The sequence below is a fragment of the Electrophorus electricus genome, chromosome 9 (assembly GCF_013358815.1).
Source record: "Electrophorus electricus isolate fEleEle1 chromosome 9, fEleEle1.pri, whole genome shotgun sequence".
Classification (NCBI taxonomy): domain Eukaryota; kingdom Metazoa; phylum Chordata; class Actinopteri; order Gymnotiformes; family Gymnotidae; genus Electrophorus; species Electrophorus electricus.
This window is the reverse complement of record NC_049543.1, coordinates 2,505,001-2,525,771: the sequence shown is the minus strand read 5'-3', so window position 1 is coordinate 2,525,771 and position 20,771 is coordinate 2,505,001. Positions and strand designations below refer to the sequence as shown.

Below are 20,771 nucleotides of genomic sequence, written 5' to 3'. Positions count from 1 at the left end.
AAAATAATCGTTGTTTAGTCGCTTTTATCATTTGAATTTCATTGCAGGTCCATTAAATAAAAATAATAAAGCAACATACAATTTTATTTTAGTTCCAGAGAGCAAATCCCAAAGATGTTGCAGGCTTGTGTAGCCTTACATAACTGATGCAGAGTCCCAAACACTCCTTCCTCTTTTATGTAGTTTTACTTTTCTCAGTACGACTGTGAACGAAACATTCCCATTAGATGTAGGAATACGTTACCTTCCTGAGACTAAAACACAGTATCCAAATTAAACATCGGAAGAGGGTTTCAGGGCTCTTATCATAATAAGGTCCTTGCCGAAAATGGACTATTTTTTTATTTCAAACTAACCCACTGCTGAGGCACATTTCAAGAAAATAGACTGAAAGTTCGTGCAACCTTTGGTCTGTTGATACAAGACCACACTGTCTGGGCCTGATTGCTAGCAGATGGTTCATTGTAGATTTGCAGTCCTTGGACTGGACTGTTTTTCAAGGCCTGATCGTGGAAACTGCAATATTCCTTGCTTTGTCAGATTGACACACAATTTAAAGTGGCTCTTGACTGCATATTGTAAACTGAAAATACTCATTCTGAACATTAGAGAATGTGTTTTCGCAGGCTTGTGCCTTTTTGGGAATTAACATCGCAGCAAATATCCAGAAAAATGGACTTGTTGATTTCATGTATTTATTGATCATAGAGCTTACACAGTGTGTTTATGCCGTATGTATCAGAAATGTTTTTATGTGTGTATGCACATAAAATGTGTATGTCAATCTCAAACGGTCACTTCCTCTCCCTTTTAGGGCTGTATGATAAATGTTTCTATGTGACCTGTGACCGAGGCTGGCGACTTGGCATCAGACCAGTGAGCGATCAAGGCAACAGGGACCCTCGTTTCTACTTCTCCCTAAAAACAGACAGAGCCCACAAAGTCACCACCATCATCTCCAATGCCCCCTACGCACCAAACCACTGGTACCACCTGGCCATCACCTACAATGGCCTCCGCATGAAGCTCTACGTGAACGGGGCTCAGGTGGCCGTGAGTCGGGACCAGTCTGGTGAGGTGTTCAGTCCGCTCACCAAAAAGTGCAAGGTGCTCATGGTGGGTGGCAATGCCCTCAACCACAACTACCGAGGAACACTGGAGCACCTTAGTTTATGGAGGAGAGCCCTGACCCAGCGCGAGATTGTCAGCTATGTGCAGAGTCACGAGCGTGACCATCCATATGACCTCTCTTACTTGGTAATTCACGAGAACTTTGAGAACACGTCCCGCAAGTGGCTGACGGTGAAAGACGGGAGCTTCCCACAGGTTGGCGTCTCGGATCGGGCATGGTCAGGCTACCTGGGCACCTCCGCCAGTACCACGCTCCTTCCACCGCCATGCGGTCAGACCATCTGTGACAATGTGCAAGTGATAACGAGTTACAACCACTTCTGGAGCTTCCGCGAACCCAAGATGGTGCGCTACCGGCTGGTCAACGTGTACGATGATGACGGCCGGAGGCCCACGGTCACCGAGCACCAGATCAACCTCCAGCACCAGCACCTCAATAATGCCTTCCGCACGTACAATATCACCTGGGAGCGCACGGTCCACAACATCTACAACTCCTCCCTCCGTGACCGCCTCATTCTCGCCAACTGTGATGTCAGCAAAGTGGGTGATGAGGAGTGCGACCTAGAATGCAACCACACGCTAACGGGCTTCGATGCCGGCTACTGCAGGAGGCAGACCACAAGCTGTCCAAAACACAAACAGGGGAACGGGGTTTGTGACCCCGAGTGCAACTGGGATCATTTCTACTACGACCATGGGGACTGCTGCAATCCCAATGTCACTGACGTCACCAAAACATGCTTTAACCATACTTCACCGTACAGGTATGCTAAGAGAACTTTGCAGTATTTCACGCTGAGAATTAATCTCAGGCTATTACATGATTAGTATTATGAAGCAAAGTTTACCAAATATGTATTGTCATATTCAGGAGAGCCAAAATATTTTTTGAAATTTGTTTTGTCACTTAGTACATGAGGGTATGACATTAGACTGAACTCGTAAAGAATACATTGTTTCAGTATATTTTTAGCTATGCAAAGGATGTCTGGTCTGACGTTCTTCAGAGAATGTGCTGTGTTGTATTGTGTTTTGGTGTTCACAGGCAGTGTGTTTTTTACCAGTCCCTGTGGCTCTCCATGGCTTTCATTCAAAGCCAAGAAGCCAGTTGCTTTTTGCTTTGCAGCTGAAACAAAGTACTCTGGTGTCTGGATGGGAAGAAAGGAGATGTTAGAAATAGTTCTCCCTTTTCGAGAGCTTATAAAAGTGGATTGATAGGGAGTAAGTGGGAATGGAAACTATGTCCCCCTGGATACCAGAGAGAGCCAATTACAGTTCAGAGCAGGAGCTGTAGCACTATTACTTACGGTAGCGGGGGCTCTTCTGGGAATGCTATTCAGGAACATAACTTTCCAGAGATATGTTGAGATGGGGGTGGAGACAATGAATATTAATACCATAAAAATCCTGGATTTCATTCTCTGGAGACTGCGTTAACAGCAACTCCATTATTTCTTCAGATGTGTCTATTGAGTATTAGAAGACGTATATACACACAGTTACACGAAGAATTTGTGTCCTGGGATTAAAAAAAAAAGGCTTGCTGCCATAGTTTCACCAAGCTTCCAGGCATGTTTGTTTCTTATGGAAGGACATTTTTTGTCTCAGAGCACAAAATATCATAAACGTTACCTTGGTGCAGTATGTGGTTACATAATGAATCACATCATGAAACTTCCTTTCATTCAGTGCTTTCAAATGGTCAGCATCTTCTTTTCTTCATTGCTTATAATCACAATTGGGGTTACCAAACATGACTCCTTGTGTCTGTGTGTGTGCGTGTGTGCACATGCCCACGTGTTTGTACTGAGAAGTGCAGGGAGAATGACGTCTCTCAACCAGAGGAAAAGAGCTCTGTGACTGGTTGCTTGTTTTGATTTAATTATGGTATGTCTGCTGAACTCTGGATAACAAAATGATTTGATGTTCCTTTCTCATTGTGGAATTATGCATGCACAGAAATTTGTGCAAACAGAGCATAATGGACTTGAATGGTGTGGTGCATTTGTGTGCCTAACACTGGTTCTGACATAATTGTTTGCAAATAATGTTTTAGTGCAAGATTTTTGTTTGTGGGAAATATGGTTTTAATCGCAAGTTGTTAGTCACATGGGATTAGTCAGTGTTTCTGTGCAGTTTTACATTTTTTAATGCTGAGTAAGACGTGATGAGGCTAGGTTTTCTAGCGTGGTCAAAACTCAGAGAGGATGACATCCCACTGAAACACCTAGGGAGTCACTTAGGTATAAAGATGTAATTAAAAAATGAACTAGTGCTTTCCCCACTAGTTGCAGAATTTTAGGAGCACATGTTTCTCTTGTCTATTTGTTTTCTCACCATAGGGCTTACATAATGTAGCCAGAGAGCCTGGTTACACATGCCATCCGCAAGGAGGACAAGCCATCTGTGGCTTCAGTAAATTGCTGTCCAAGGACCCTTGACTTCACAACTTGTGGCGGAATCACAGCCACTTTGCTTGTAAAGCAGGCTATTTAAACAGTTTTTGCCTAATCAAGGATTTAGGGGAAGAGAGGTATTCTTAGCACCTCACTTTAAAGGGCCGAACAGGCCCATAAAAACACCTGTTCTCTTTCTCTCTCTCTCTCTCTCTCTCTCTCTCTCTCTCTCTCTCTCTCTCTCACACACACACACACACACACACACACACACACACACACACACACACACACACAGAAGCCTCTGGTGTTTAGGAGCTGCATGAGAATAAAGAGCTAAGCCCTGGAGACAGAGGGATTTCCTCCTGTTAAACAGCAGCAATTAAACAGTTCTTTAGCATGGCATTGTGATCAGAGCTGATCCATGTGGACATGAGCTCTGAGAAGCTTCTTTCATTCAGTCTAAGGAGTTTCATTCAGTCTAAATGAGGAAAAGCCTTTCTTCACTTTGGCAGCAATGGGAATGCATTATTTCATATTTGTTATGTACCTCTATGGATTCAAGCTAAAATGTGATTAATTTCTTTTCTATTTCCGTAGATATCTTGATTACAGCCTGTACAAATTTACATTTTTAATTGAATAATACCGTCACATCATCACTCATTGAATTATTTGCCATGCAGTGTTGAACACCATCTAAAGCATAAACAAGTGCGATTTACAATTTGTGTGCTCCCTCATTCACTCCTCTCTTATCAACTTAATGGTTTGGTGTCAGTCAATTATGTTATTTCTGTAGAGGTCAGCTGCAAATTCTCCCGTGCAGTTGCAAAACCTTGCGCCTGCTATTGTGTTACGCCAACCACGCAGTTGATTGATGACGTCTCTGATGTGTGCAGGACCGATGAAAGGATCAGTAAAGGGTCTCTGAAAATTACAGTCTTCTCCACCAATGGGAGAGGTATTGTCGTGCCAACCTGCTTCTAACAACACTATGCAAATTCACACATCTCTAGGTATTGGAGTTCTTATGGATTCTGATGAATAATACATAGGTGTAAATGGACGAAGCCGTAGTGGCGCATTTAATATACATTACAAAGTAAATTTGCCAATTTAACGGTCGGAGCACTGAGTGGGTCCGCCCGTGACGTCTGCATTTGGCCTAGTCGCTTCTTTGTCATTTGTTCCACGTGGTAAAATAACCTTTAAACCGTTTAACCAATATAACCATTGAGTTATATCAAACACATTAAGCATTCGAAATGGGTGATTGTATGGCATAATATTGATTTATAGTCTAAGCAGATATGAACAGGTGTTGGCTTGGAACACCTCCAAGAAGAAGTCTTCAAGGTTCCTCAGGTGTAGAGTAAAATCACTGTAAGGAGCCTTTAGCGAAGCGTAAGAAAGGTTTGGCGTGTACAAGGTCTCTGTCATTAATGAAAACCAGTAAGAAAAGTATGATATAACTAAAAAGTCTGAATACTATGCACTGCTAGTGTGATCCACTGCCCCACTGGAGGAAACCCCTCTACTACACACCACTGTGCAATGCCCAGCCATCAATGCAGGCATGCTTTGGTCAGCCACAAGCCTGCCTACTGGTTTTGTAGCAGAGCCACATCCATGGTGTGTTTTTGCAACTGAGCCAGTGGATTAGGTTTAATTGATTTGATTAGGGAGCGTTGACCTACAGTAGTGGAACTTTTAGTAAGGTCAATGCATTGCTTTTTAGAAAACAAGCTCCTTCTTCAGCTTGTTGCCTAGCCAACTTATTTCTCGTGCCACTAAACTTTATGCCCTTTGTCTCCCCTTCTTCATAGCCAAAAGTCAGCCAATATTTTCATAGGAAATAATGAAATTCCTGAAATTATTAGGAAGGAAACTTATATCATCTGTTCTCCATAGACCTGTCTCTCAGACTTTCCCAGACTACCTTCTGATGGCGTTTGATAATGCTCCCGTGTAACAGTGTCTCACTTAGCATCAACATGATGGCGTCAACATTTGCTTAATCTGTGCTGAATAAACTTTGCACTTAAAATGTTGTGGTATGCAACCCATTCTTTCTGAGGTCTTTCATTTGACCTTATCTCTGATAAGACCTATGAACAAGCCAGCATGCGGGACAGACCCTAACCTGACTTGCATTCTCCATGTTTTTATCCCTCAACTTGCATAAGAATGTGATCATCGTCTAAAATAGAATCTAGCAAACCGTCCAAATGACCCCCAAAAAGTTTTTTGGCATTTAAAATATTACTTTATCTAGCTTTTTAAAAGTGCCAGAGATAAAAATAAGAATATATTCTTAACATAAGGTTCATTTGCTTCCAAATATCCCTTTCTTTTTTCCTGTTCATGTGTGGACCTAAGGTCTCCCTTTGTAATTAAAATTTGAGTATACTCTTCCGCTTGTTCACAAATTTTACTCTTCACTAAACTTCCTACTTGTGCTTGATCAGATGTAGGCAGCAGTTGACATGCCCACCTCAAACAGATGTACGCAGAAAAAGCTGACCACTGCCACAACTAATCATTGATTTTCTGCTCGACACCTCACACTTAACCGCCATGTTTATTCACAACCATGTGGAAAATATTCCTTCCTCCTTCCCCCCCCTCCCCTCTATCCCCTCACATCCCCTCACCCCTGTATGTATACTGAACCAAGAAGGACGCTTAATCTTTTTTGAAGTTCAGTAGAAAACAATTGCTTAGTATGGATAAAAAAGATAAAGCTGCATAGAACACTTAAGAACGGCTCAGATGAAATTCAGAATAAATATATTGTTCCTTCTCTTGCTAATTATTATGCTTATCAAAGTGGGAGGTTTCTGAACAGCCACCTGCATTTGGAGTGTGTTAGAGAATGTCTTAAGCAAAGATGTATCCATAGGATCCAGATAAGGTATAAACATTTTGCACATTTTTCAGCAATGCACTGCACTTAACATCATTTGAAATGTCACAAGCCCTCCAGTTTTTCTGAGTTATGATGGTGAGTGATGTCTTTTTAGGACAGAGTGCTGTGGTCTGAAACCTGAAGATAAGTAAATAACAGGAAAAGAGCCTCATCTCTCTCAAGCCTGTGTTCCTCTCAGAAGACTAATACATTAAAAAGCACTACAAACATTACATACATTGTCATAATATCTCAGCTAACCCAGGATTTAACACTGCTGTGGCAGGAACGCGGTCTGATTGGTCTTTGTAGTGAATTGGCCAAAAGATGTTGTTCTTAGAAGAAGGAATGAGATTCTGGCCATTTTCTGAATGGTGGTTAGTGGGGGTGTCTGAGCATGGCTTTTCTCTATTTTGCTTGAGCTTTTTTCAAAGGGGAAATGTTTGGATAGGGCCTATACTAAGGAGTTCAATGGGACAGAAGGTGAGATGAGAGCCCATATGAAACAATATACATCCCACCAGATATGAATTAATGCATTGTTGGGCTCCCATGCTGTTGAACATTTGGAACAAATGGAAGTGTGTCTCTGCAGAATGTATTATTGCAGCATGTATTAGAATAAGGACATCTGTCGTTGGTTCATTTGCAAAATAAGGCTAATGTGTCTTAAATCAACTGTTCCAAATCATAAAGGTGGTTGTGGTTGGATCCATCCAGATCACACAATGCATTCCTAACTAGACAGGACCAGTGACCTCTGACATTAGAGCTGGCCTTAGAGCAGAGCTCAAGTTTCATTCCAAATACAAACTCCCAGTGTGACCCTGTAAGTCTCATGAGTGCCATTAAATTATAGAACACTGCTCTGCTTTGCAATTCTTTACATTCTCTCAAATATTGAAACACACACACACACACACACACACACACACACACACACACACACACAAACACAAAAACTGATGCTCACACTTTTTCTATGCAAGTTCTTTCAGTTCATCAAGAAACCTAACTGTGGTGATAAATGTGATTAATTATTGCTCTTTCAGTACAATTATTGAGTTCATCCCCAAACCAAAAATTATAGTCATTTTACAGTCTATGAATCTATTTTGTAGACTCTATGAAATACATTGTCAATCTAAAAGAAACAATGTTATTTACAATTGACTTTTAAAAGGATCACTACCATTGATTTAACAAAGACGTTGTGTGATGTCAGAATGAAAAAGTTCACAAAACTAAGAGCATCAACAGGTTTAGTCATATTGTTGATAAATTGACCATACTGGATACCAACCTTCATTATGGATCGCAAAAAATGCAAAACACTGCTCAGAAAAAGGAGCGTCAGGAACCAAATAACTGAGAAAATGCAATACAGGCAGCAGACCAAACTAGATCATTTCCAGACAGCCAGGAAGAGCTGTGAATGCTCATAAAGAATGGAGCAGCCATGGGTTCCCAGCAGGTCTGCAGATGCTGTATGGAGATTTGCTTTGCCCAACCAAGGTCAAGCTATAGAATCTACAGAGTCCTCAAAATTGCCCCAAATTCTATTAACAGACTATTGCTTTGATTTGCTGATTATTGTATATAGCCCTAAATAGAGTAAGGAAGGTCTTTTTAGAATTATTTGAGCATTTGTTTTTCATTAAGGGTGGTGGTTTCAAAGATTGCAGATCCCTAAGTTTTAAGAATATTATACCACTAGGTTTGTAAGTTTGCAAGCTAGCTTTACTTTTGTTTCATGGGGCAGTTAAGTAATTTAAACTTGTTTGATACCCCTGTTCATGGTAACATCAAAATAAGCTTAATGTAAATACTCACCCGGATAGTCCGTCTCATTTTAGTGGTGTGACTGTCCTGTTCTGCTGTCTCTGTCTCAGGGCCTACCTGGATGTGAAGGAGCTGAAGGAGATCCTGCACCTGGATGGCTCCACACACCTCAATGTCTTCTTTGCCAACTCCTCTGATGAGGATCTGGCAGGAGTGGCCACGTGGCCTTGGGATAAAGAGGCCTTAACACATTTAGGTAAAGATCAATAGCAGAGTAGCAGAACTAGACATAGCAGTTCTGTTTAGCCAGAGCATTATGCTTTGTGTGATGCAGATGAGAAGAAGTGAACATGAGCATGGCAACAGTTGTGTTATCTGCTCTCTCTCTTTATGAGGTGGCATCGTGCTGAACCCCTTATTCTACGGAACCTTCGGCCATACGCATACTATGATCCACGAGATCGGCCACAGCCTCGGACTGTACCACGTTTTCAAGGGGATTTCAGAAGTAGAGTCATGCAACGACGCCTGTCTGGAAACAGAGCCCTCGTTAGAAACTGGAGACCTGTGTGCAGATACAAATCCCACACCAAAGTACAAATACTGCAGAGACCCAGAGCCTGTAAATGATACTTGTGGACAATGTTACTTCAAGCACACACCGTATAGAAATTATATGAGCTATGCAGGTGAGACAAGGACACACACTCACCTTTGAGTTGCAGTATTCACACAGGCAGACACACATGTGAATGTGCACACTTGCACGTACACACGCATGTGCACTTACGGACACTCTTCAGTAGCTACATTATGTTCTTGATGCAGAATTCCAGAGAAACACTTACATGTACTCAGGAGCCCTACATTTCATTGCTATTTGTAGCCTACTAGCCTTTGCAACATTATTCAAATTTCGAAAGTTGGATGTATATAAAACTTTATACATATGTAAAACATGCCATATGCATTGCAGTGCACCTAATTCCCTTTGTCTTTGTGTTCTGAAGATGATGACTGCACAGATTCCTTTACACCAAACCAGGTGGCTCGCATGCACTGTTACCTAGATCTGGTCTACCATTCCTGGAGGCCAGACAGTAAGCCAGCACCGGTCCCACTGCCTCCACGCCTGAAGAAACAGGAGCACGACTCCTTCACGCTGGAGTGGTTTCCTGCCCTTACTGGACAGTACTTCGACAGGTGACAAATGGACAATCTGCCACAGATTCTGATTTAGGATTAGTTTTGCTTTGTGGGACATAAAACCATAGATCATTAAAGAAAACATAAATCTGATCTGAAATTAAAAATTCTATTCTGACATTAGCAATACACTAAAAGTATTCTGTTACCTGCCTGTAATTGTTGCCTTGGCTCAATAGACATAAAGTGACCTCAGGGTATTAGAAGTGGCTCGGTTTCTGTGTCTAAGTTTCTATCTTGGCTGTCTGTTCGTTTCCTAGAGAAGTGGGATCAATATGCGATAGATGCACTGAAGGCCAGGTGCTCCTACAGTACGCTTCGAACTCATCTTCACTGAGACCCTGCACTCCGTCAGGCCATTGGAGCCCCCGCGAGGCAGAGGGTAAGTGATGATCCTACAGGACAATGTAATCAGTCTTTCAGGAGAGAATTTGTCACCATAGGAATGTAACATTTCTGTTTAAACCATGAATTAATAATTCACACCTAAATCTTAAACCTTATTTGTAACTCCAAACATTACCGTAACTGTAGGGTTATTAACGCTAGAGGTGTAATAGTCACCTGTTAAAGTGTGTTTACATCTTGTTGCTACTAAGTCACAGTTTTCTTAATTCAGTGGCTTCTAACTGGAATCCTGGAGAGCTACAGGGCCATTCAGAGCTAAAAAACACTTCTCAGGAAGAATAAAAAAAAACCTTTACCTCCTTCATGGCCCATGGAGATAAGAGTTTGTGTTAAGTGGTGTTTTAAACCATTTTTATTGGCCTTTATGATATGAGTCGTACACCACAGCAAAGAAAATGGATAAGAGCTTCTTAAGTGTTCTACCAGATAAAAACTGAGAAAATTTGACTTATAAAGTTTCTTTCACACGCTGATGCCCTGATTGAACTCACAAACCTATTTTGACTCTTGAGGTTCTTGATAAGGGAGTGACTCAGTCCCAAAGGTCGAATGTGGCAGGCAGTTGATGAAAGCCGGTGACACATCCGTTAAGTGAGTTCATTTGAATAATTTTAATTGGCGCTTACAAATTTTTATCAGTTATTGGCTGTTAAGATGGGAAATGGTATCCATTCTTTTCATGCTCAATGAAGTAGTGGAGTTTTGTTGGGGTCTAACTCATGATAGTTTTGGCAAGGAGTGAGAGACACTTGGAAATTACATTTAATTAGTGAGTGCTGTTCAAATCATTAATGTGCCGTTTTATTGGATGGAATATGTGATTAAAGTATTGCACCTAACATGGCTTTCCAATGAGGGGCCTATATTGGGGTAGAATAGCAAAAGGATCTCAGAGAAGATGTGGGGAAAAGATTAGTCATATGGGTTGTCATAAATTTTGATTTTCTCATGTGTTTATTTTAAGAGATGAGAAATATGGACAAAAATATATAAAAGAGTTAGTCCATAGAGCTTTGTGATATGAATGAAAATGTTTTTTAATCTTTGACAGTGAGTCATGTTTTCCACGGCTATATTGACAATTCTGCCCTAGTGGATTAACCTTTGATCTGACATTGCAAAAAACATGTTATGCCAAAAATGTCCTCAATTTTCATCATCTAAAGCTTAATGTATCAAACCTGCTTTGTAGTCTTTTTGGGCTTGCTACATATACAAAATGAATGCTTAGGTGAAAGGGCATTGCTTCTTCAGATATGTCCATGTAAAAGGTGATAACTCCTCAAAAAGGGAATAAGACTTGACATTGAAAACCACTCTAGAGGCCTACATTCCCTATAGGGCCAACTGTTTTTCTGTTTAATAACTTAATCACTCAGTTTGGGTTGTTTTTAAAAAACGGGTGAGTCAGTCTTGCGGTGGGGGAAGGCTGTAAGTATCCCTCAAAGCCAAGTTGGCCTAGCGGTGACTACATTCAGTCAGCTGGGGGAGGCATGCCCTGGCTTGCCATTGCCACAACATTTGAACTAACTCCGCTCTGTGCTTGGAATCCTTCCCTGGTGTACTCCATAGCCAGGCCAATCTTTCCACTGTTTACAATCGGATACAAACCTGCCATTGACAACCTGCAGCTGCCGTGAACTGCTGCCCTCGCAGAGATCTTTAGAAAATCACCTGCCTTCAGCACTTCCACCCTCTAATGCATGCTCTCTGTCATCAGCTATCTAAACGACTAAGCTGAACACTTTTGTGTTTTTACTGCTCCGCCACCCACCTTTCACCCCCCCACCCCCCCCCCCACCTCAAGTGTCCTCACTTGCCTCTTGACTCAAAACATTGGAACAAGCAGTAATGGAGCGGCAGCCGTATCGCGTTGCGGAGAGGACCGGCGAGGGCACCAATGTGCATGAACTCGCAAGACCGCCCGCGGGCAACATTTCGAGGTTTGCTATGCAAATTGCTGAGCGGTTCACGAGAAGAATCCCACAGCATGTCAGGAAACTGCAAGACACAAAAACCCAGGAATGCGAAGAATGTCTGGCATCTCTGACCCTCACCTCAGCAGTTTGTCAGCCTCCCGCGCTGCTTCCAATACCCACCGTTTGCTGTAGACTCGTCTGCTCCCTCATGACAGCTGCTTGGACTCGCCCGAACCGTCACACGGCTTGATGACCCTGGCAACAAGGGGCAGACGCCGCTGTCCCGCTAGCCCAAATGCAGTCATGTGACCGTTTCATATATGACATTAAAAATGATTTATCGTCATGGATCTTTGCATATTTCAGTGATTTAACTTATGACAGTAGGCTACAAAAAGCAGTAAAATGTAATCTGTTTAATGATGCGTAGGAGAGGTATGGTGTAGAATAGGTTCAGCAGCGTAGCATACGTTCTTTGTTTCGACCTGCAAATGCCATTGGTGTGCAGGGTCGCCTACTCCCTGACCTCCTACATGCAGCAGGCCGAGAATGAATAATATGGATTATGATGGAAACTATAGACATATTGTTTGAGCGTGCAAGATGCTCTGTCTTCACTGCCTTCTGCCATCAAAGGCCACTTACTATCAACAAGTGGGAAAGGAATTTCCTTAATGTATGACTCATATTCAGGAGATTGTCTGGCTGGACATGGAGTGTTTAACAAAGCTGAGGCATTTGCTCAGTACCCTTCTCCCTAATCCCATTAGACACTTTCTAGATGAATGCATCTAAAAGGCTGTTGAGGTACTTTCCATTGTGAGTAATAGGAACGGGGTAAATCCTGCTAACATTTATCATATCATGGTCACCCTCAGTTCTTCTCCAAGCGTGAGAGCGTGTCGTTTACCTTAACTTGGAACCCCCTCATTAGCACGGCTGTAGAATCCACTGAGCTCCTTTAGCTGCTTAAGAGAGAGTTCTTCAGTGGGGCCTTCTGGCCAATCTTGGACCATTTCTAGGTCCCTCTCTCTTTAAGCCGCCTCATAGTGGCCCCTTGACAGCTCCTGGAAGAATAACTGGGCTGAAGGCCAAAATTCCCCAAATGACCTCCTGCTAAAGGACATTGCTTGCTCCTCTGAATCTGTTTGTTTGTTTGTTTGTTTTTGAAATGTGTCTTTCACCACTCACTGTCCAATTTCAGTCTAGTGACACGGCGGTTAGGAAGAAAGCAGAGCAAATTCTAAATAGGAGCAGGAAGGAATGTTCAACATAATCACAATAGAATTCCCAACTGTTGTTTGAGCATATGGTAATCACTATTTTGAATTACTGATTCTCTTACGTAACACAACAAAAAAGAGAAAATTGTGTCTCTAGTTAGGTCTCAGTTCTTTTACCATACACATATGCTGAACAGAGGCGTCAGTTTGTACAGGTTCTGCCACATTCGAGGTGCAATACAGTAGTATTTTTGTTGATTATCCATTTTAGTAAATGAAAGGAAAGTGTGAAGAAATCACCACAGGTTGGTCTTAAAGTGAACGGTTAGTACATGTTGAAATGGTTAGCAGCAGCAATTTTAGCAGCGTGATTCATGGCTGGATTGTGGCACATTCCTTGCCTATGTTGTTACGTTTTGCAGGAGCTCAGACACATGACTTGAACCAAGCCTAGAAATGAACATGTTTTCATATGCCTGAGAGCGACATTGCAAGGAAATCAAATGTTATTAAATGTGCTATGTTGGCCCCTAGTGCTCTCTCAGCATTTAGGACTAACCTGATGTGACTTGACCCTGGTTCCCCAGGGGCGCCGGACGTGGAGCAGGTCTGTGAACCAAGCGTGCGCACATGGAGCCCCAATGCTGGGCTGGACTCGACCAGTGTGGGGTCGGCCTCCTGCCCCCCACAGGGCTGCATGCTGCAGTTGGACTTCGCCCACCCGCTGGTGCCCGACTCTCTCACCATATGGGTCACCTTCTTCTTGGCGGAGGAGGGCAACGCGGCCACCCTGCAAAACGTCCTCTTGCTGACGCTGAGCGGCAACAACGTGTCACTGGGTCCGCAGACCGCCTACTGCGACACGGCGCTCACGATCAAGCTCTCCGTGGATGAAGAGGTGTACGGCGTGCAGTTCTTCACCATGGAGCAGCACCTGGAGATTGACGCCACGCTCATGGTCTCCAGGCCCGGCACCATGCTCTGCTGGCCATGCCAGCCACTGCGCTACAGACTGATGCGGGACCCGCCTTTCAGCCACGCTCCTCATGGTGTTGTTCTTACAGACGCCACCAGGAGATATACAGACAGGTAAGCACTTTGGCAACTCTTGGTCGCTTGTTTTTAGAGGTGTGATTAAACACTGCACAAATGCAAGGCGGGTAGGATATACATGCTAAATTATTTTTCCAGAGACTTACTCCATCAGAAGTATCCATACAGTTCATGCTTGCATCCTGTGGTATGTTGTCCCAGGTCCTTTCTGTGTGTGGGGGGTCTACAGACATGCCCTTTTGGCCCCAGGGTTGGGGGTTTAGGCCAGCTCAAAGAATTTCACAGCTAACCTTTATGAGAAAGACACCTTCCACAGAGCTCACAGGCCGGTTAGCCTGTGGAGCAATCATCGTTTCTGAGCACTAGGCCACAAAACAGTGGGTGAGCTTTTGAAGAGCGGGCTCTCAAAGGTAAAGCGAGAGCCCTGGGAGGTGACAGGCTGCTCGGGCACATAAACTGCACTTAATTGAAAAATATAGACCTTGTAGTCTGACCTTAGAGAGGCAGAATAAGTCGGTCCACCATGTTTGAAGTAAAGCCTTGTGTTCTGCTATGGCTTTCTGCTGTTCAGGGGCAATCCACACATACAGAAAAAGAGAGAGAGAGAAAGAGAAAGAGAGAGAGAGAACTTTAGACTAGACTAGACTAGAGAGCTTTATAGCAGACACTAGAGGACTATTTTTTAGCTGTAAATCATCACAACAGAGCCGTCACACTCAAGCTGTCTCCTTCCTCCCTGTGGATGCTGTGCCTTGGGCCTGCAGGTCTGTAGTGTTACAACCATGATGTTTTGCAAATTGCTTGTTCTTTAAGGCTCAAAATGAGTTTCACACCCTCAAGTACTCAGATCTGAGCAAAATAGAATATCTGTAGTCCATTGTGACCTCTGCGCGTAAAGGCTGTTATGCTGGAGTGTAAAACATGCCAGTGCCTCTGCCGCAGACTGGTGGATCTTCATTCTGAGTAAGCACGGGTTCACAGTTCAGGGACCACACAGTGACAAGGAGGTGGGGGGAGGGTATGCATAGTGGCCCACCCCCCATATACCCCCCACACCCAGCTCCACGAGCCCACCCCCATACAACCCCCCACGAGCGTACCCCCATACAACCCCCCACGAGCCCACCCCCACGAGCCCACCCCCCCACCCCCCAATTCACCCCTCCACACCCACCCCCACGAGCCCCCCCCCCCCATACACCTCCCTACACCCCTTCACCAAAGATGAGTGCAGAGTTCAGATGAGCCTCGGAGAAAATAGTTTCATTCCTTGTCTTCCTTATTTTCTCACTTGGGAAACAGTGTTTGTCCATGCTCCGGGGCACAGTGAAGGGCTATTTAATGTATATGTGTAGTTTGGGAGTGTGAGAAATGTCCTTGTCTTTCGTCACTGAATGTAGCGTCTACAGAGCGTAACAAGTGAGGAGCGAGGTTCAGTGTTTGTTTCTAAGCCCCTTTCTGAGTCAAAAAAAATACAGTCCTATAGAATGTCCATTCTTTCCTTCTGGCAGATGTGTCTCTTAATAACAATACAGAAATTAAGAGTTTAGTCATTCAAGAGGCAGGCATTGTCTTCATTGTCTTTTATGTGTGGGTTGTGTGTGTGCGTGCGTGTGTGTGTGTGTGTGTGTGTGTGTGTGTGTGTGTGTGTGTGTGTGTGCGTGTGCGTGAGTGTGTGTGTGTGCGTGTGTGTGTGTGTGTGTGTGTTTGTTACTGTTGTATTTTTTGTGTGTGTTAGTTATTTATTCTGACACTCTGAATAATGGGTCACTCCCAGAGTTCAGGGCTGCACCTCTGTCGGCAAACCGCCAAAACTACATTAGCTGTCACTCAAAATCTTGACCCCCACGTCTGTAAACAAAGCCTGTTGTGATGTGAAGCCCTCTGTCCTTGCATAGTGCAGTCTGAGCAAAGTCCCTTCAACAAGCACTTTGTCAGTTTAAGTATTGGGTGGATGGTCTTGTCCGGAGCAGTTGAAATATTGTTAGCAGTGCAATAATGGGAATTAATCTCATGACCTTGATTTTGCTAGCAACTTGCTCCACCTGCTCTGCCATGTTCCATTTGGCTAATATATCAAATTATGGACACACACCAGTTATGGACACACAGAAATGGAATATAATGATGCCATTTAATTTAGTGATTTTAAAAAGATACCTCTTATATTGACATAAATGTCTAGAATGGACCTCGAAATTTGGAGACGTTAATTGTAAGATGAAGCGATTTAGCAGAGGCCTTGCAATCCAGGAAATCCATTAATTAGAATCCAGCTCAGATTCTCTGAGCCAGCTTGTGGGCATCCTTTGGATAATACCCCGCTTCTCTACAACATGTTTCTTACTCCAGGGCAGGTTTAAGAGCTTCCATTCCACCACTGATCTCGGTGTGAACATGGACTTTGGATGGTTCAAGAAGCGGCCATTGTTTACCTCATGCCTGTCAGACAAACAAACTCGTCTGTGGGCCTGAGCTATTGCAATGCAAAATAAGCATCACAAAAGAAAATCATGCTGTCCATCATAAGGAAAGGAGTCTCTTTGAATTGTACGGTGGATGGCAGAGCGAAATCCTTGCTGTGCTTTGGCAAAGCAGGATGAAAACAAGTATGAAAATTAAGGCTTTAATTGACTAGTGTTTCCTCTGTGCTGGAATGAATGCCTTTGCCCCAAACATGCCATCACCCTTTCCCAGAACTGCAGGTCACATCACCACTGACCGGATATTTTGTTTGTTGAATTGTTTGTTGGTTCCAAAGCTCTGTGTTTGCACTGATGTTTTCTCTCTCTCTCTCTCTCTCTCTCTCTCTCTCTCTCTCTCTCTCTCTCTCTCTCTCTCTCTCTCTCTCTCTCTCTCTCCATCTATCCATCTCTCTTCTTTTCCCGCTGCCGCCTACTTCAGATTTTTTTCGTACCACTGAAGGAGACAAGGGCCTAAAGTGCTTGAGTCAGAGTGGCCGGAAATGACACGGCTGTTTCAGCCACCAGGTGCAGGTCTCCTCTGGTTCAGGGAGTGTGGCAGGAACGTGGTCTTAGAGGGAATGAAAGCAGCCCCAATCAGAGTGGAGACTGGCTAAAAGAAGCAGCGTTGCTGATGAGCACTCCTAAGTGTGGGCTTGTGCTACAGGGCTGTGCTAAACAGAGCCATTAACTAGCGCAGACTGCTGAAATCTGCAATATTTCACTGCGCAATTTCTTCACCATGGAGTTAGGCTCCGAATAAACCTGAGAAACGCAGGTGAACAATTGGGGCACATGTAACAGAGCATGTGCAAGAGAATATTTACGCGATGAGGATATCTTGCTTTCTTCACTGCATTTTTAACACGCATGATTGTGTGTGGTGTAGGCACAGATGACGTGTTCAAAAGCCACTGTGAAAGCAGTGCAGCAGTGAGGTTTTGGAGTTGATGCATTATCCTTTCTTGTTTGTTTGTTTTCTTTTTTTTCTGCAGAAAAACAGCTGTATCACATACGATTGTTGCCATTCGGTGTTTTGTATTTTTCAAGCCTGACTTTTGATGCAATTATTGACTTTGTTCATGACCACTAGATTTGGACTGCAAGCAACATTTCTTCCCTTTAAGTTAACATGGTTTGAGGTGCTATGACTTGAATATCCATCTCCCAGTCATAACAAGAGATTAGATGGCATTGCACCACTTCTCCCTCTCTGAAGATATTGAGGCTCCCCAGATAAGCTGCATGGCTAGAAGCATCTGTCTCTCTTTCCCCTCGCTGTCTTCCTTTTTACTTCTCTCCACTATGCTTTTACTTCAAAGTCCGCTGAGAGTAGAGCAGGTCGCAAAGTGCAAACCATCTCCACAAAACCGCTCCACTCAGGGAGACAAACAAAATGCCAGCAGGGTTTTTATCTGTCTCTGAGGAAACACACTTTTATTAATTCTAACTGGCTGCGGATTAGACTGTATTGATCAGTGGGAGACTGCAGCACTTAAGTTTTACTAATCTGTTCTTAGCCCCTGGAGAAGGCCAGACAGAGGCTGATGACATGCTGGCAATACATGAACCGATCCTAAGTGTAGCATTGGCACACACACACCCCCCACCTCCCAAAAAAACTTTGAAAGAGCAAGTTCTGTCAAGTTCTATCTATATGCACATTTTCTATGGGTTTCAGTGCTGATTGCTATACTGTTATTCCTAGAGCAGTCTTCTACCTAACTGCTAGGATTGTGCCCACCAAGCTGTGCCCACAGAGAACCAGACACAGGACGGTAGCGCGTGCTCCATTGCTCTGCTGGTGGGTGTGGGACCTGGAAGATGGTGATATATGGCCAGACCCACATTCTACTACAGAGACTTGAAAACTATTTTTACCATCTCAAAATGAAAACATGGGAAAGAGCTTTGACAAACTGTGTACAGGCTACTGTGTATAGTCATACTGTGCACACAAACTGTGTGCAGTCTACTGTCTTCCCATGTTAATATGCTTGTGTGATTTGCTGGTAGTATTTTTCTGAGTTCTTGTGCCCATGTTTCCATATTAGACTTTTATTTTAGTTTTTAAAGCATAGCACTAAATCTTTTCAACATGATATGGCAAAGTTTTTTTATTCTTACTCTTTTTAATTAGAAGGACATTAATGTGATGCCCCATTGCTGTTGAGAATGGTTTGCAATGCGAAATTCTCCAGTTGTAGCAAATGATTATTCAAGAAGGCAAAACATCCTTTCCTTTGAATGTAAGTCAAACCGACGGTCTACCTCAGGAGTCGCTGCGGCTGTTAAAGATAGCAGCATGACTCTTTTTAGCTTCATTTCTCTCTGACCACAGCAAACATGTATTAGAAAAACAGTCAGATGACCACATGGCGGGCCCAGATCCTACAGCCTCTGCCTTTGGGGTTGGCCCTCGTCCCTGCTCATGCACTTCTAAAGGAGAGTCCTCTGGCTCTCTACTGCTCTCATGCCGCTCAGACTCTCTGACCCACATTTGACTGTTTGGGAAGTCTGCTCCCAGAGCAAGCCAATGGTGTTACTACTTCTTGGTGTGGCTTCTCCTGCCACATCTACCTGCAGCAGCTAGCTTAGCATTTCCCCCCAGTTTTTGAGCCAGCCTGAAGTCTTGGTTCCTTCATGCATCAGACAGCATTCGCATTAAGGAGCGGGGAGGCATGTCCATAGAATGGACAGCTTCCTTGTGGCCGATCCGAGACCTGCTGAAAATGTTCTCATTAACCAACCCCCGCGGGCAGCTGCATAGAGGTGTGGGAGGAGGTCAGCCTCCAAGAAGAGATGCAGGATACTGGGAGGGGAATTGAGGACTAATGAGACCGGGAACTGGCAGCATTGTCCTCCTGCAAAGCACTCCCACACCCTCCCCAGCTTTTCCATTTGATCTTGTTTTCCAGGCTTCCACCCCTGCTCTCTTTTCTTCGGCTCTCTGCTCTGGGAAACTCATGGGGATGGGGTGGGGTGGGGGTGGTTCAGTAGGGGGTTAATGGGGGGCAGGGTTCGCGTTAGTCCGGAAGCCCACCCTGCACCTCCATTACTTTGCGATGCCACAGCGAGCACAGCCCGAGCAGACGAAGCTTGTGTGGGTCCCAGTGCAGTCTTGCTCCCCTGTCCAGATGAGCGCTTCTCTTTATTGGAATACAGCTGAGTCTGGCGATCTGTCACCCGGAGGGTTTGTATTACAGCCCCTGTTCTTGACCCCTCCTGCTCTATGGCACACTTTGTGCTGTATGTAAGGTAACAGGCTTTTGGCTGGTTTTTCATTGTCATGATATTTTGTGCCTTTATGTGGAATTCATAATATCTATAGTGGCCTAAAGTTTGTGAAATTTTGGAATTATTTGTGCCATAACCTATTAACCAATTAAATATACAATCAAGCTCATAGATGGAAAAAGTATATGAACCTTTATGTTTAGAAGAAATATATTAACTAATAAAACCTCCTTTAGTGGCAGTTATATCAGTAGCTGAAGTCCAACACAGTGGTTCTGATCAGTCCAGCCCAATTTTTCCCAATGCTCTACACAAAACCACTTATGTTTATGCATATTTCTGGGAATGTCTTCAAGTCATATTGATCCAGTCCCAGCATTTCAAATGGAAACTGAGGTCAGGGCTCATGATGACGTGCCTGTTCTAAAACTCACATTTCTGTTTGAGCCACTCTGTTGTTGATTTACTGCTGTTTTGGAAAACAGTCATGTTGCATAACAAAATCCATTCTGGGATTTAGACAGACGCCATTACATTCTGCTGTAGAATTTTCTGATATACTTGGAATTCAGTGGTCATATTGCAGACTGTCCAGGCCATGAGGGAGCATAGCAGCCCCACACCAGTCTTTACCAGACTTCACAGTTGGAATTGGGTTTTAATGTTGGTGTGCAGGGTTTGGTTTTCTCAAAACAAAATGTAGTTATACATTTCTTAAATATTTCAACTTTTGTCTCATCTGTCCACAGGGCATTGTTCCAGTTGTACTTGCGGAACATCCAGGTGGTCTTTAGCAAACTTGAGACAGGCATCAATATTTTTTTTGGCGAGCAGTGGTTTCCACAGTGGTAACCTCCCATGATCACCACTGTTCAGTGTTTTCTTGTTGTAGACTCATGAACACAGACATTATCGAGTGCAGGCCTGTGTGATCTTTAGCTTTCACCATGGGGAGCTTTCTTTGAGGATTTTACATATGACCTTATGATCTTTGCAAGATGCATTCTTCTAGAAAGTTTTTCTTCAGTCTGCCTATATCA

At 43.6% G+C, this 20,771-nt stretch overlaps 1 protein-coding gene across 1 annotated transcript in view; it reads left to right on the top strand.

Moving 5' to 3' along the window:
• Positions 1-20,771, top strand: part of pappab (pregnancy-associated plasma protein A, pappalysin 1b) — a 50,720-nt gene that overhangs the window by 4,577 nt on the left and 25,372 nt on the right. Inside the window, exons 2-7 of the mRNA XM_027003038.2 lie at positions 815-1,898; positions 8,334-8,479; positions 8,619-8,912; positions 9,234-9,426; positions 9,690-9,811; positions 13,567-14,068. Coding sequence (XP_026858839.2) covers positions 815-1,898; positions 8,334-8,479; positions 8,619-8,912; positions 9,234-9,426; positions 9,690-9,811; positions 13,567-14,068 — 2,341 coding nt within the window. The remainder of the gene's footprint in view (positions 1-814; positions 1,899-8,333; positions 8,480-8,618; positions 8,913-9,233; positions 9,427-9,689; positions 9,812-13,566; positions 14,069-20,771) is intronic.